Genomic DNA, 13,908 nt, shown 5'->3' with positions numbered 1-13,908 from the left:
AACCTGCTTGTTATTTCCTCAAAGAATTCTAACAGGTTTATCAGGTAGGATTGGAACAAAGTTAACGTCCATAATTAAAAAGAAGTATATGGTCCAATGTTCCTTTGGTGGTCTTGAAATTCCAGTGATATTGCTGCCAATGTAAGCTGGTTGTTCTTCAGGGGACAGCATCTCTTAAACTTCAGTCAATATTTTTCTCCAGTGGATGCTATCGCCCTGAAATTCCTTTTAGTTTTAAATTCTGTTATCTCGCTAGTGTATACGAACTTATGACAGAGTTATGGTCTGAGTTTGAAGGAAAAAAAATGTGTGAGCAAGCTGCTGGTACTATTCCAGAGCACTGGTCGCCTTGATGTTACTGTCTGTTGTAACAAACAGGGGTTCCTACTATCTCAGGCCAGCTTAGAATCTTAGTTCTTCAGTCATGTTTAGATCAAATGATAGCTAGCTGTTGGCAAAAAATGGGGAAAATCCATATTAATAGAATCCATATTAATGACTGGTGTCATCAAGGCCTTCAAGTTGAAAAAGGCAAAGGAGTCTTCAGCATTCTTTTCCACACAATGGGTTTCGGTAGAGATAGTAAGAACTGCAGATGCTGGAGTCAGGGACTCCCTTTGGCCCTGCACATGCCTGCAGGCAGAAAGTCTGTTGCTTATTAGCTTCAGGTTTTTCTTTAGACAGCAGGGGTGAACGACCGCAGGGGGAGCTGCCCAGGCATGTCTCTTGATGATTCAATTTCAGAGAAACTTGGCTACTTTTGTAGATCATGTGACTTCTGCCACCATTTTAAAACAGGCTGAATTAAAGGTGGTTTCTTTCTGTTGATATTTTAGCCAAATATTGACACAAGAAATTTGCCTCACTCCGATTCTTGGGTAGCACTGTCTTCAGAGCTGAGTGAACAAGCTCATTGTACAATTGTCTACAATATTGGTGTTTGAAGAGGTATTGGATTATCTAGCGCACAGTAATCATATTTCTGCAGCTATGCCAAGGAATAGCTTTGATTCTCAGTTTTGATCAGAATTGGCATTTGCATTTCTTTTAACAACTTGACCTTACCTCTTCCATCAATTCTCTTGCGCATTGGTCTTTCCCTCTTCTGTTCTCTAAGCGTACTGGTATAATTGTTTTCTCTTTACCACTGTGATTTTTCTTTCCAAATTAAGTTTATGTGAGGATGCCATTAGTGTTAACAACACATCCTGGAATTCTGTGCACATCATCACTGGGCAATTAAGTTGAAACCCAGTAAAGATTTTTGTGCAATTAGTCTGCAGAGTTGAGACAGATATGAGAACTGATGCAGGAGTAGAAACCTTAGTTGACCTTTTAAATTTCACGGAAAGAAACCCAGCTGTCATTTTTTTAAAAAAAGCATACTACTACCTTATTGATTCCTGAAGAGGTCACAGCCCATTATATTAATTAGGAAAATACACTTAGTGTGTACTTTACCCCATATGCAAGAGCTGCAGATAATATTTTTACCTTTGTACTTGAGTTAGTGTTTTTTGCAAATCCAAACTATCATGGAGCAGACAACAAACTTGTCAAATTTCTTTCTGTCCGGCTTGTTCGGCATCAAATACCATGGACAAAGCAATTCAGCATACATCTCGGTGAGGGTTTTGCTGCACACACAGCTAACATTTGAATGTTCAGATCAGATTGTCAGTCAGCCTCTGTCACTGATTTGATGCCTGTGACGCCATTTTGAAGCTCAAAGCTCCAGCCAATGTCCTCTGTTAACCTTTCACAATTATACACACATGGAGCAGACAGAAGAATTAGACCCACACCATCCCCCAGTCAGAACTATTTACAGGAATCATTACCATCTTGCTAGTTAGTTTCTGCTTGATTTATTCTGTCACTATGGTTCAATAAGTGTTTAGTGATTGATATAGATGTCTGTACAGGTATTTTGAGTTCTAGGTCTACAGGGAATAGTGTGGTGGCTGAAAGAATTTTCACCCTCGAAAACAGAAATTGCTTATGAAACTCTGCAGGTCTGGAGAGAAAGGAGAGCTAATGTTTCGAGTCTGGTCACTCTTCATCAGAACAAAGACTTCTTTCCTGATTTGAAGGCCCGTGCACAAAGGAGATGACCCAGGGGATGAATGTTTGCACTTCTGCTTTCTTCCTGGTTGGAGTTAGAAATCATTGCAATACACCATAATTTGCCACCCACACGGGAGGTCAGTGAGAGTGAGCAACATTTTATTCACTCTTGCCAGCAGGTGCTGGGACTGCAGGCAGCTCCATTGTGCATAATGCACTTTCATGGCTTTGCAGGCATTTCATGTCAACTCTGCTATATACTAGAACTGAAATGGATTCCACTTCCTCTGCATCGACTGGGTGTGCATCCATGAGGAGTGAAGTATGCACCCTCAGTGCTGGGTATCCTGGCTTGATGCCTTCATTCTGCTGGAATTAGCTGTGCCACCTGTATTCAAGCCACCATGGCACACTAATGGGTGACTACTAGACAGCAAGGATAGCCATTGATCACATGTCTCCTCTCTCCAGTGTGCAACACACACAAACATTAAACACAACACAACATGCACACACAATGTATAACATAAAAAAGACATGCTGCCAGATGTCGTAGATCAGAATTCCGGCATCCCAAAACATACATTCAGTGCCTTGGATACACAATCTCACCCTTATGAGGGGACAACCACTGCTACCATCTACATGGTAAGCAGAAGGGGAACAGGAGCTTGCGGAAGAGTAATAAAAAGAAAGTGAAAGACAAAAGTAATCTGGGCAGACCCTGTCTGTAGTTTTTGGATACCTGAATGGCAAACCATACAGGATTGCAATAGTGGTGTTGAGGGATAGGTAGCGGGAAGTTTGAGATACACACTTAGACCATCCGCAGATAATCAATCAGAAGCAATTGTGGAATGAAAGGGGAAGTGGGATGTCAGAAGCGGGAAAGGAAATCCAGTACAAAAGCAAAAAACCAGATGCTGGAAATCTGAAATAAAAACAGGATACACTGACAATATTCAGCAGGTTAAGTAGCATCTGTCTATGTGTGATGATCCCTATGCAATGAATTGGTTTGGGTTCATCATGTTTTTTTTAGACAAAAATGCTAATTGGAAATTACTCCACTTGATGCCAAGCCAACACTTGAACAATGAAAAACATGTTTGCAGTGGGATAATATAATAGTAGCGGATTATCAGAAATCAGCAGTTTCACCGGATTCACTCAGGGCCTCTAACTGGCTTCAGATCCTGTGTTTGAAGCTGTTATACGGTTCTCACATCATCCCAAAGGAGTGTCTATTTACAGGTACTGTGAACTAGTGACAGGCCTGAGCTTTCTCAACCAGAAACATGCGGAAGCACTTAGACTGCATGAATAAGTTTAGCTTCCTGTAACAGAGCTACAGTAGGTAACTCATTTTTAAAGGTTGTGCAGTAAATTCATAACCTAAGATCTACAGAGTCAGGCATGGTCAGCGTTTCCTGAGTTGCTTACATCCTGCATTAAAAATCCGGTAGAAAGGGAACAAATTGCCTGTGAACTGTAATTTATATAAATATAAATCAATTAATGACATCTAGAATGGTCTGAATTGTTCATGGAATGTAGGATTTGGAAAAACGGTCACGGAGCTGGACAGATAACTCCACCATATACAAAGTTGACTTCAATGTGTTACAAAGGAAAGTAACTTTCCTTCTGAGGAAATTATAGTAGTATTTAAAAGAAACTCAGATTAAAGTGAATAGCACCATATTTGTGTAGATAATTTCATGGTTCCTTATGTGAAAGAAAACATTGAAAACCTTGTACGTGATGATTATGTGTGGTTACTCTGAAGAAAACAATGACTAAGATCTGTATACAACAGTGATTGACTGCTTTACACACAACTTATTGCAATGTATGTTGTCAAAAGATACACACTGCTAGACCATCGCAGCAAGTAAGTTCTATCTGTCACTGTACCGTTCAGCCCAGCAAAGGGTACAGGACAGAAACCCTTTGTGAAGCTGGCCTGAAAGCTCTTCCCATCTTTCAAATATTGAGTGATGATTCAATGACTTTTTTTATGAAGAGTGGTGGAATGCTCTTCGTTGGGTCAGTATATATTTGATGGGCCAAATGGCCTGCTTCCACACTGTAGGTATTTTATGATTCTATGAGGTTGAGACATAGGTGCTGAGTGGACTGTTCCAAGCCAACAAAGTAAACAGTTTGTGAGGCCTTGAGGTTTTTTTTAAAGTTGGAACAATAGAAGCAACCTAATTGGGTGGGGTCAAGCTTCCACAGAACGAGGATTTTTAGTTTCAGTAGCAGTTGCTGGGGTCTTGAAGCTGGATGTGGAAGCTGTTTACCCCTTCCCTGTAACACCTAAAAGCTGGGGTTCTCTTCCTGCTGCTATAATTGCATGTGAGACAAACTATGTTAATGAATTTGCCTTTGACAAGGGTGTGCTTATGAGATGTTACTATATTGGAACAATCAATGAGTACTCTATTGTTTTATTAAGTATTTTGATAGAGTTACGGTCAAGCCAATTTTTTCTTTGTCCGTACTTTAACTATAATGTGTGAATAAAGTGTGTTTTGCTTCAATCCTGATTGTTTGACCAACCGAATTGCATCTCAAACACAACGCCTGGTACTTGCCTTCAAAATCAGAAAAAAATAAGGTTGAGGCCATCTGCTTGACATGTTTTGAGGAGGTTTGGTCTGGTCCGTAACAATTGCCATTGTTATATGCTGAGAGCATCACAAAGAAACAGTGGCAATTGATCTGAGGAAAGATCTCAAGTTCAAGGACAAGTTCAGTAGAGCTATAGAGTCATAGATTCATACAGCATGGAAACAGACCCTAGTCCAATTCCATCCATGCCAACCAGACATCCCAATCTGACCTAGCCCCATTTTCCAGCATTTGGCCCATAATCCCTCTAATCCCTTCCTATTCATATACTCATCCAGGTGCCTCTTAAATGTTGTCTTTGTACCCACCTCCACCACTGGCAGCTCATTGCATACACGCACAACCATCTGCATGAAAAAGTTACCCGTCAGGTACTTTTTTAATCTTTTCCCATGCACCTTAAACCTATTCCCTCTAGATTTGGATTTCCCCACTCCAGGAAAAAGACCCTATCTATGCCCCTCATGATTTTATAAACCTTTATAAGGCCACCTGTCAGCCTCAGTAGGTAATGGGTTTGACTGCATTGAAAGTATAGGAATAAGAGAGGCCAGCTGTACTGGGCATTGTCCATTGACACCCTGTGGCAGAGGCTCAGAGAGAGGGATCCAGGCACCGATGAGAATACTTCAACCTCGGGACCAAGGTCAATGTGAGCTTTCTGGAGAAGGGCCCAAAGAGGCGTGCCAATAGGGCCATGTGCACAAAAGATGTGCACAGAATAGACTGTACAGCCCACTGTTGATCAAAAATTCCCTCAACTGCATCTCTTGCATTTCCCAGCACTTCTGCCCTCAAACCCCCTCCCCCCAACAAATATAAGGACAGAGTCCCCCTGGTCCTCACATACCACCCCCCCAACCTCTGCATCCAGCACATCATCCTCCGCCATTTCTGCCACCTGCAATCCAATCCAACCACCAAACAGATATTTTCCTCCCCACCCCTATCTGCCTTTCATAGGGACTGCTCACTCTGCAACTTCCTCATCCGTTCCACATTCCCCACCAACCCCACCACACTTGACACCTTTCCCTGCAACTGCAGGAGGTGCTACACCTGCCGCTACACCTCCCCCTCTCACCTCCACCCAAGGCCTAAAACAAACTTTCCAAATCTGACAGGGATTCACCTGTACGTCCTCCAACCTGGTTGACTGTATCTGTTGCTCCCGATGTAGCCTCCTCTACATCGGTGAGACCAAGCACAGACTCGGGGATTGATTTGTGGAGCATCTGCGCTCCATACGCTATAATCAACAACACCTTCTGGTTGCCAACCATTTCAACTTCCCCTCACACTCCCTGGGTGACATGTCCATCCTGGGCCTCCTCCAGTGCCACAATGATACCACATGTCCAACCCATGTCCAACCATCCCTCTCAACCCTGCCTCCTTGACCTGACACAACCTGTCCATCTTCTTCCCCACCTATCCACCCCACCCTTCCCGCCGACCAATCCCCACTACCCACTACCTGCATCTACCTATTGCCATCCCACCTACCTTTCCCCACCCCCATCGCTCTTTCCTCTATTTATTTTCCAGCTCTCTTCCCCCTCCCCAGTCCTGCCCGACCCGAAATATCGACTCTCCTAATCGTCTGATGCTGCCTGACCTTCCTCCAGCTCCACAGTATATCGACATGAGTACAAATCTGTTTCCACTTACCCCTCTGTCCTTTCAGAAAGATTCCAATGAAGTCTGACCTTTTAATCATCCTACCATCCCTCCCCTTCATTTTGCACTTCATCACTAGTGATGTCACTGGGTGCACAGTGACAGGACTGAGGATCTGAACAGATGCACCTTGGTTCAACACTTTAAGCCTATTGAAGGAGCAATTCTCTCAGTGAGGTTTCAAAGGACAGCATGTATTAGAATGAGAAACAGCAAAAGTGAGTGAAAGAAATATTGAGCTTCACAACAGATACAAGACTTCATTTATAAGTTGTGATCACCCATCAACACTTAGTGCTGCTAGGTGTTCTTGTTATTTATTTTACAAATGTCCCCACGAGGTGGGATACTTGCTGTTGCGGCTGAGCTGGAGGCAGACTGCTGATCGTGCTGTTCCATAGGTGAGATGACTTTGACAACTGTCCTTTGCTTCCCTGAGGCTTGGAGGGATCCAGCATGCTCAGGGCTTGCTTCACAAGTGCAAGAGCCTTCTCTGACAGCATGTACCAGAAGTGTCCAGAGATGAGCCCTAGGAGCAAACGATAGCTGATCTTTTGTCCGTGCACACTCGTACATCCCTGCTCACCTGAGACGGATGGGGTCTCCTGGAAACTCCATGTATCACAATCTTCATACATCCTTCTCATACTGTATGGGGCTCACAATGAAGGTGATGACATGCAGGTCTTTGTACATCTCTGACATTCACTAACTAGAGTCATAGAGCGTGGAAACAGGCCCTCCACCCCAATTTGTCGATGCCAACCAGGTTTCCTAAACTGAACCAGTCCCATTTGCCTGGCTTTGGCCCATATCCCTCTAGACCTTTCCCATCCATGTAACAGTCCAAATATCTTTTTAAATGTTGTAATTATACCCAACATATATATGTATTAATATATAGTTTTATTTACATATATATATACACATATATAAAACAATATATTAATACATTATATATAATATATAGTGTGTGTGTATAGACCTTTGTGTCTACCAATATGCCAGGTATATCCTTGTGCATTGGCTCATTCTCTCAGCCTGTTAGATGTATACACCGACCTTGGCATCAGCATTCACATGGTCACCCTCATGTTTTGCCAACTCCCCCTCCGTGGGGACAAAGATAAAAAGGTATGTGGCCTTTTCTTTTCTTGTTGTGTGCTGTGTCTCCTTCTGGAGTCAAAAGGAGGAAGAACTTTTAATCATTACGAAGAGACACAACTCTTATGCTGGGGGTGGGTTGTGGGGGAGATGTGGTGATCTCCTCAGGAATACAATATTGACAGTACCTTCAGTATGGCACCACCTCCTACCTCAGCATTAGCCTGGTTTCCCATCTTGGGAAGCGGCAGTACAGTTCCTGCGTTTGGTCCGCTGAACAAGAGCAGCACCTACTTTCTGCACCAACCTTTAGTCTCACTGCCAAATTCAGACCCTCAGATAGAGTGCTTATTCTGGGGAAGTACAGAATCCAAACTTATTTCACACTGCTTGTTTGCTGCAAAATCAGAAACAAGGTTATTTTCGAATAAGCAGACATGTGTCTCATTAATTTGATGTCCTACTAGTTCTCTGAGGGGTTTGAATGTGCATCACCGTAGTCACTTGTAATTCAGGAAATGTATCATCCAATTTACACACAGCTATGTATAAGAAAGAACAAAGAACTGAAGTGTGGGTCTGGGTTTATGCTCAAGTTTCTCCACTGTTGATGTTGTTTGAGGTATAAATATTGGCCGGTGTACTAGTGAGCAGTTTCTGGATCTTTGAAATAATGCCACAATATTTTTAATATTGACTTGAGCATAAATCTAGAATACTATGAACAGTTTTGGTCTCCTTATCATAGAATCCCTACAGGTTGGAAACAGGCCCTTCAGCCCAACAAGTCCACACCAACCCTCAGAGCATCCCACCCAGACCCATTCCCCTATAACCCACCTAATCTACATATCCCTGGTCACTATGGGCAATTTAGCATGGCCAATCCACCTAGCCTACACATCTTTGGGCTGTGGGAGGAAGCCGGAACACCAGGAGGAAACCCACACAGACATGGGGAGAATGTGCAAACTCCACACAGACAGTCGCCCAAGGGTGGAATTGAACCAGAGTCCCTTAGAGCTATGAGGCAGCAGTGCTAACCATTGAGCCACTGTGCCACCCTAAAGAAAGATATGCTGGCATTGGAGGCAGTCCACAAAATGTCACAAGGTTGATCCAGGGCGGGGAGGGACTGTCTTATGAGGAGAGGCTGAGTAGCTTGGGTCTGAACTCATTGATGTTGAGAAGAATAAGAGGCAACCTTATTGAAATAGATCAGATTCTTAGGGGACTTGATAGGGTAGATGTGTAGAAGTTGTTATCCTTTGGTAGAGAGTCTTGAACCAGACAGTATAACTCATAGTAAGGGGTCACACCCAGTTAAGACAGAGATGAAGAGAAATTTCTTCTCTCAGAGGGTGATGAATTTGTAAAAATTACAAATTTACCACAGAGGGCTGTGGAGACTGTGTCACTAAGTATATTCAAGGCTGAGATAGACAGATTTTTAATCAATAAGGGAAATAAAGGTAATGGGGAAAGGACAGGAAAGGGGCAGAGCAAACTCTGGGACCAATGGCCTACTTCTGCTCCAATGCCTCCTGGTGTTATGATTGCATGTGACTCCAAATTCACATCTCATATGAAGTATGGTACCACCAACAACACAAAATTGCTGCAATGTTGCACTGAAGTGTGGTTCTGGGTTTATGCTCAAGTCTCTCCACTGATAACTGAACTTACAACCTTATAAAAGTGACACATGTTTGTTGCTGACTGAAACGTGAGTGCCATTGTGATGGAAGGATTTTTGCAATAAACATTTCCTAACAGATTATCTGCTTATTATCTCACTGCTGTTTGCGTGACTGTGTGTGTGTACCCAGTGTAACTGTTGTGTCAGCCTTACTTGGCTGGAGTGGAAGGCAGGACAGATTAAGTGATGTGAGGAAGATGGTGTAAAGCAAAAGAACTGGTACAAGTGAAAAACCAAAGACAAGTCGAGTGGAAGTATATAATAGTAGAATTATCACGCTATCTGCCGGTTCAGTCAGCAACAAACATGTGTCACTTTTATAAGGTTGTAAGTAAGGGCAGAGGTTATGGCCTGCTTTTCAGGCTTCCAGGCAAAACGTCGATAAAATTAATTACGGTGGACCAGACACTGTATCCTGATGGCTGAAAAGAGTCAATCCACCATGTCCTGTTGTCTCAATTCACAAGTGGCCAGCGAGGACAAAGAAACTAATGATATGCTGAAGGACTCTGAAGTGCAGCAGCATTGACATAAGTGACTCAGAGGAGCTGGCTACCAGTCATTCAGAATGGTGATAACCTGTCCATCAAGCTGTATGATGCTTTGAGTCAACATGTCTTGATGATGTGGCAGTATGGTGGAAAATCCTGCATTCCAGATCCCACTGACTCACGGGACTCTCTACCCCTTTTTCCCAAAGATCTGTGGGTTAAGAATGGGCCTGTTTAGTTCCATGGCCCTGAGCAGATATTATCCACAAATCGAGGCACTGCTGACAATGACCATGTTTTGTCCAAAAGACTATCAACTCCCCAGTGGAAAAATGAAATGTCATTCTGGTAGTTCACCTTCAGTTTTTTTTGTAACATCCTAGGAAGCTGAGCTGAGAATGGCAGTGGGCAGGGAATTAGTCTGTTTTACTAGAGGCAAGGAGCCCAAGAAAGTTCATTGTGCTATTTTAAAGGATTATGTCCAGGTGGAAGTTCTCATACACATTGAGTTCTCTCTTCCAGGTACCAATAGATACCAATAATTGGAACGGTCAGTACTTCATAATGCTACGTGCAAGAGCACCTATATATTCTTTGTATTTTAATAAAGACTTTTGCTGTCACTTCCTGAGTATGAGAAACCACAATACTGTGCTCATCTACGCAAGCTTGCTGTTAAGCAAGGTGACTTTATTGTAAGTCAACTGACATATAAATACTGTGAAATCAAATACCTCAGTTCATTCAGAAATAGCTATTGAAGTCAACTTTGAATAAGGTGGCTGACAATGAACATTCTTCATTCCTCCTTTTTGAGATGATTTACTTCCTGCGCAAATGTTTTGAAGCCAGAGGTTTTAAATTAATTTTATGACCTGGCACCTGAATTCCAAACAGTAAACTAATTGACTTGTGGTTTGTTTGACCCCTCAATTGTGATATAATGGGTATTTTTGAGTGTTGCTCATATGTTCATTTGTCTTTATAACAATTTGTATGAAGTTTAGTTCTAGACCAGTGATGGTAAATCATCTTGATGACAACTGTGAAATATTGATAAAAATAGAGTTAACAAGATATTTTGAGATCATTGGTGCTATGATGCTAAATTTCTATTGATGATTTTTCAGATTTTGCTTTGCAATTTGTTGCCGTGTAAAATTACATAGGGCATTAATGTTATTTAATGAACTGGCTTCCAAATGTCCAATCTGATGAGGTTCTCACCCACTTTAGGCTCTCTCATCCGACTGGAAGTTTGATTTAATTATGTTCCAGACTACATCTCTCACTGTCTATTTTCTGACCACATATCTGTTTCTGTCTGACTCTCACTCTGTTGCCATCATCAAACTGTTATCCTCATGTTTGTAGCTCAATACTCAAAAGTTTTATCAATGCCTGATCCATACTCGCTTGCTCTCTGCAGTCTAGTTTGTCTGACCTCCTGTGTTGACTTTATGACATGATATAAGGACAAGCAAATCAAAACAAAGAAGGTTGTTAGAGCTAGGTAGGAATGTGGATTTGAGATTACAATAAGATCAGACATGATCTTATTGAATGGTGGAGCAGGATCAATTAATGACCTACTCTTGCTCCTTGTTTATATGTTGGAGAGGTTTAAATGTCTATTCAACTCCAACTTGCTGAAGTGGCATGAAGTATACCTGGTTGCTTCTGAGTTCTGTGGACTCAAGTTTTTCTGAACTTATTTACGAGATCATCACTTTTCTTGGATGATTACGATAGTTGAAGGATAGATGAATGAAGGGATATGGGAACAGGACATATACATGGGCTTTGGACTATTTGCATGTAGGATAAACATCAGCACAGACTGATTATGCTGAACAGCCTGTTTCTCTGTAGTAATTTTTATGTCATCATTTGCTTCAAGGTTTTTATTTCTTTGATGGAAAGCACAGCTGGTGAATTAGTTGTTCAATTTGAGTTACACTACTTACAAGACTTAATTTCAGTTTTATTGGATATTGGATCTAGTTTCATAGAATATTCTGTCCTCTAGGATTTATCTACACTGGGGAAGTTGTGCACCGTATGTTAACAGCTACTCAGTACATCGCACCACTAATGGCTAATTTTGACCCAAGTGTGTCTAGGAATTCAACTGTTCGATACTTCGACAACGGTGAGTATTAATTTTATTGAAACATTTTGCAGGATAACTTAAACCTCAAAAATACTCGTTGTTTCTTCCCTAAAATATTATTAGAAATTATTTAGAGGGGCTTTGGGTTTAAATTGGATGAATAATTGAACAGGTAATGACAAATACATTTAAATGATAATTCTGAACACTTTTTAGCCTATGATAATGGGTTAGGTTGTAATCTGCAAATTGTTGCTTATGTTTACAGTCCAGTAGTCTTACTGCTAATGCTTTTCATTCTGTTTTCCTTGAAATATTGCGAAAGAAAAACCAATAATTTTTATGAGCCACTGTCAATAGTACAGTGTACTATATGCAGATAATGCTGCAGTATTAATAAGCAACTCTTCTCATAATGGAGCACCTCATGCCAGCCTTCAGCAAGATTTTGACAACTTCCAGGATCGACTGAAAAGTGACAGATACTATAAGCGTTATCTAATAACCATGTCACCTGAGAAATGGCCCAACCATCTCTCCTTCACCTTCATTGGCACCACCACTACAACACTGTCACATTCTGGTTATGTTACTGGACTAGAAATCCAGAGGCCGAGACTGATGACATCCAGGAACATAAGGTAAAATCCTATCACAGTAACTGGAGAATTTAAATTCAGTTAACAGCTACGTGGTTAGTACCACATTTAAAAATTGTTGAGAAGGCAAATATATCATAAAGCCATGGTGGTCCACAGCACAGAAAAGGGCTAACCCTCTCTTCACACTAACCATTCTGCCTCACCTCTTACTCTCACAGGTTCTGTTCTTGCTGTCATCACTGATTCTATACTACTTTATCTCACATGTGCAATTCTACACATTCTTTCACACATCCCATTCTCCTACTCAGACATGTCTTATTCTCTGTCTCTTTCTAAGTAAACCTTTCACTTGTCCTATGTCTTATTCCACTTTCTCTTGCATAGCCTATTTTGCCTTTATTCTCACATCTCCCATTCTAACTTATGGCCCTGCACTTGCTGTATTTCCATCTCTTCAGGCTGTCCCCACCCCACCAACCCCCCCGGCATCACCCCACCCCCACCCAACCCCATTCTAGCTGCTCTCACATCCATCCATTTTATCAGTACTCGCATGGCCCACATCTGGACTCATCAGTCCCCTTTCCTGACCCAAGGGATCATTCTTTCAGGACAGTAAATGAAGCACAAGATAAAACACACGGCTTGAAAGTCCACACTTAGATTAAAAATAATCTTAAAAGTTAATTCATCATGTCAAACAGTGAAATAAAACTCAAATAATCTGATATCACATCCATTATCCATTAACATAGATGGATTTAGTGAACCTGTCTGATATACAGGTATGTGTCAAAGCAAATATTAAACCTAGATGCTTGTTTGATACAGTCCATATAGACAATCAATAACTCAATGTGCATCATAAACCTGCAGGCCCAAAAGCATTTGATGCTCTTTGAGGTTATATCCATTGATCAACTTCATCCGCGGCTGTGCGTGTTTATCTGGCTGGAATGAATCATGGTGGATTTATGACCTTGATGTTTATCTTTTGGCGCCTGGGCCATTGCAAACTACTAAGTGGGGAGCACTCCTATGTCCTGCTCAAATCCAGGGCTGACAACTTGATGCTCTGTGAGTTGTATTTCTTACATTCAAATCAGCATCTCCTCTCCCTTTAACAGACTTACCAGCTGCTAGGGTATTTTCCCAATGTTTGACTGATAAATTGGAATACTCTCATTTTCTGAAACTCATTCTTTGCTGGGTCTCAGAGTCCTTATGTTGCTGATCAGCTCCCTCTTTCCTATTCTGGCTTGCTATTCTTCCAAAGAAAGATTCCTCCTCTCTCCCAGCATGCATACTGTGACTCTAATCACAGATTCCCTCTCTCTCCCAGCACATGCAATGTCTAATCACAGATTCCCTCTTTCTCCCAGCACACACACTGTGTCTCTAATCACAGATTCCCTCTCTCCCAGCATGCACACTGTCTAATCACAGATTCCCTCTCTCTCCCGGTGTGCACACTGTCTCCAATCACCAATTACCTTTCTCCCTGCGTGCACA

The 13,908-nt window shown here is 41.8% G+C and overlaps 1 protein-coding gene across 2 annotated transcripts in view; it reads left to right on the top strand.

Moving 5' to 3' along the window:
- The window catches only part of plxdc2b (plexin domain containing 2b), a 343,331-nt gene that overhangs the window by 219,312 nt on the left and 110,111 nt on the right, over positions 1–13,908 (top strand). For both annotated transcript variants that reach the window (XM_048613860.1, XM_048613862.1), the window contains exon 5: positions 11,708–11,830. In XM_048613860.1, the coding sequence (XP_048469817.1) occupies positions 11,708–11,830 (123 nt within the window). The remainder of the gene's footprint in view (positions 1–11,707; positions 11,831–13,908) is intronic.

The sequence above is a fragment of the Rhincodon typus genome, chromosome 2 (genome assembly GCF_021869965.1).
Source record: "Rhincodon typus isolate 14 chromosome 2, sRhiTyp1.1, whole genome shotgun sequence".
Classification (NCBI taxonomy): domain Eukaryota; kingdom Metazoa; phylum Chordata; class Chondrichthyes; order Orectolobiformes; family Rhincodontidae; genus Rhincodon; species Rhincodon typus.
Note: the sequence above shows the minus strand (reverse complement) of the source record. Positions and strands in the feature narration are given on the sequence as shown.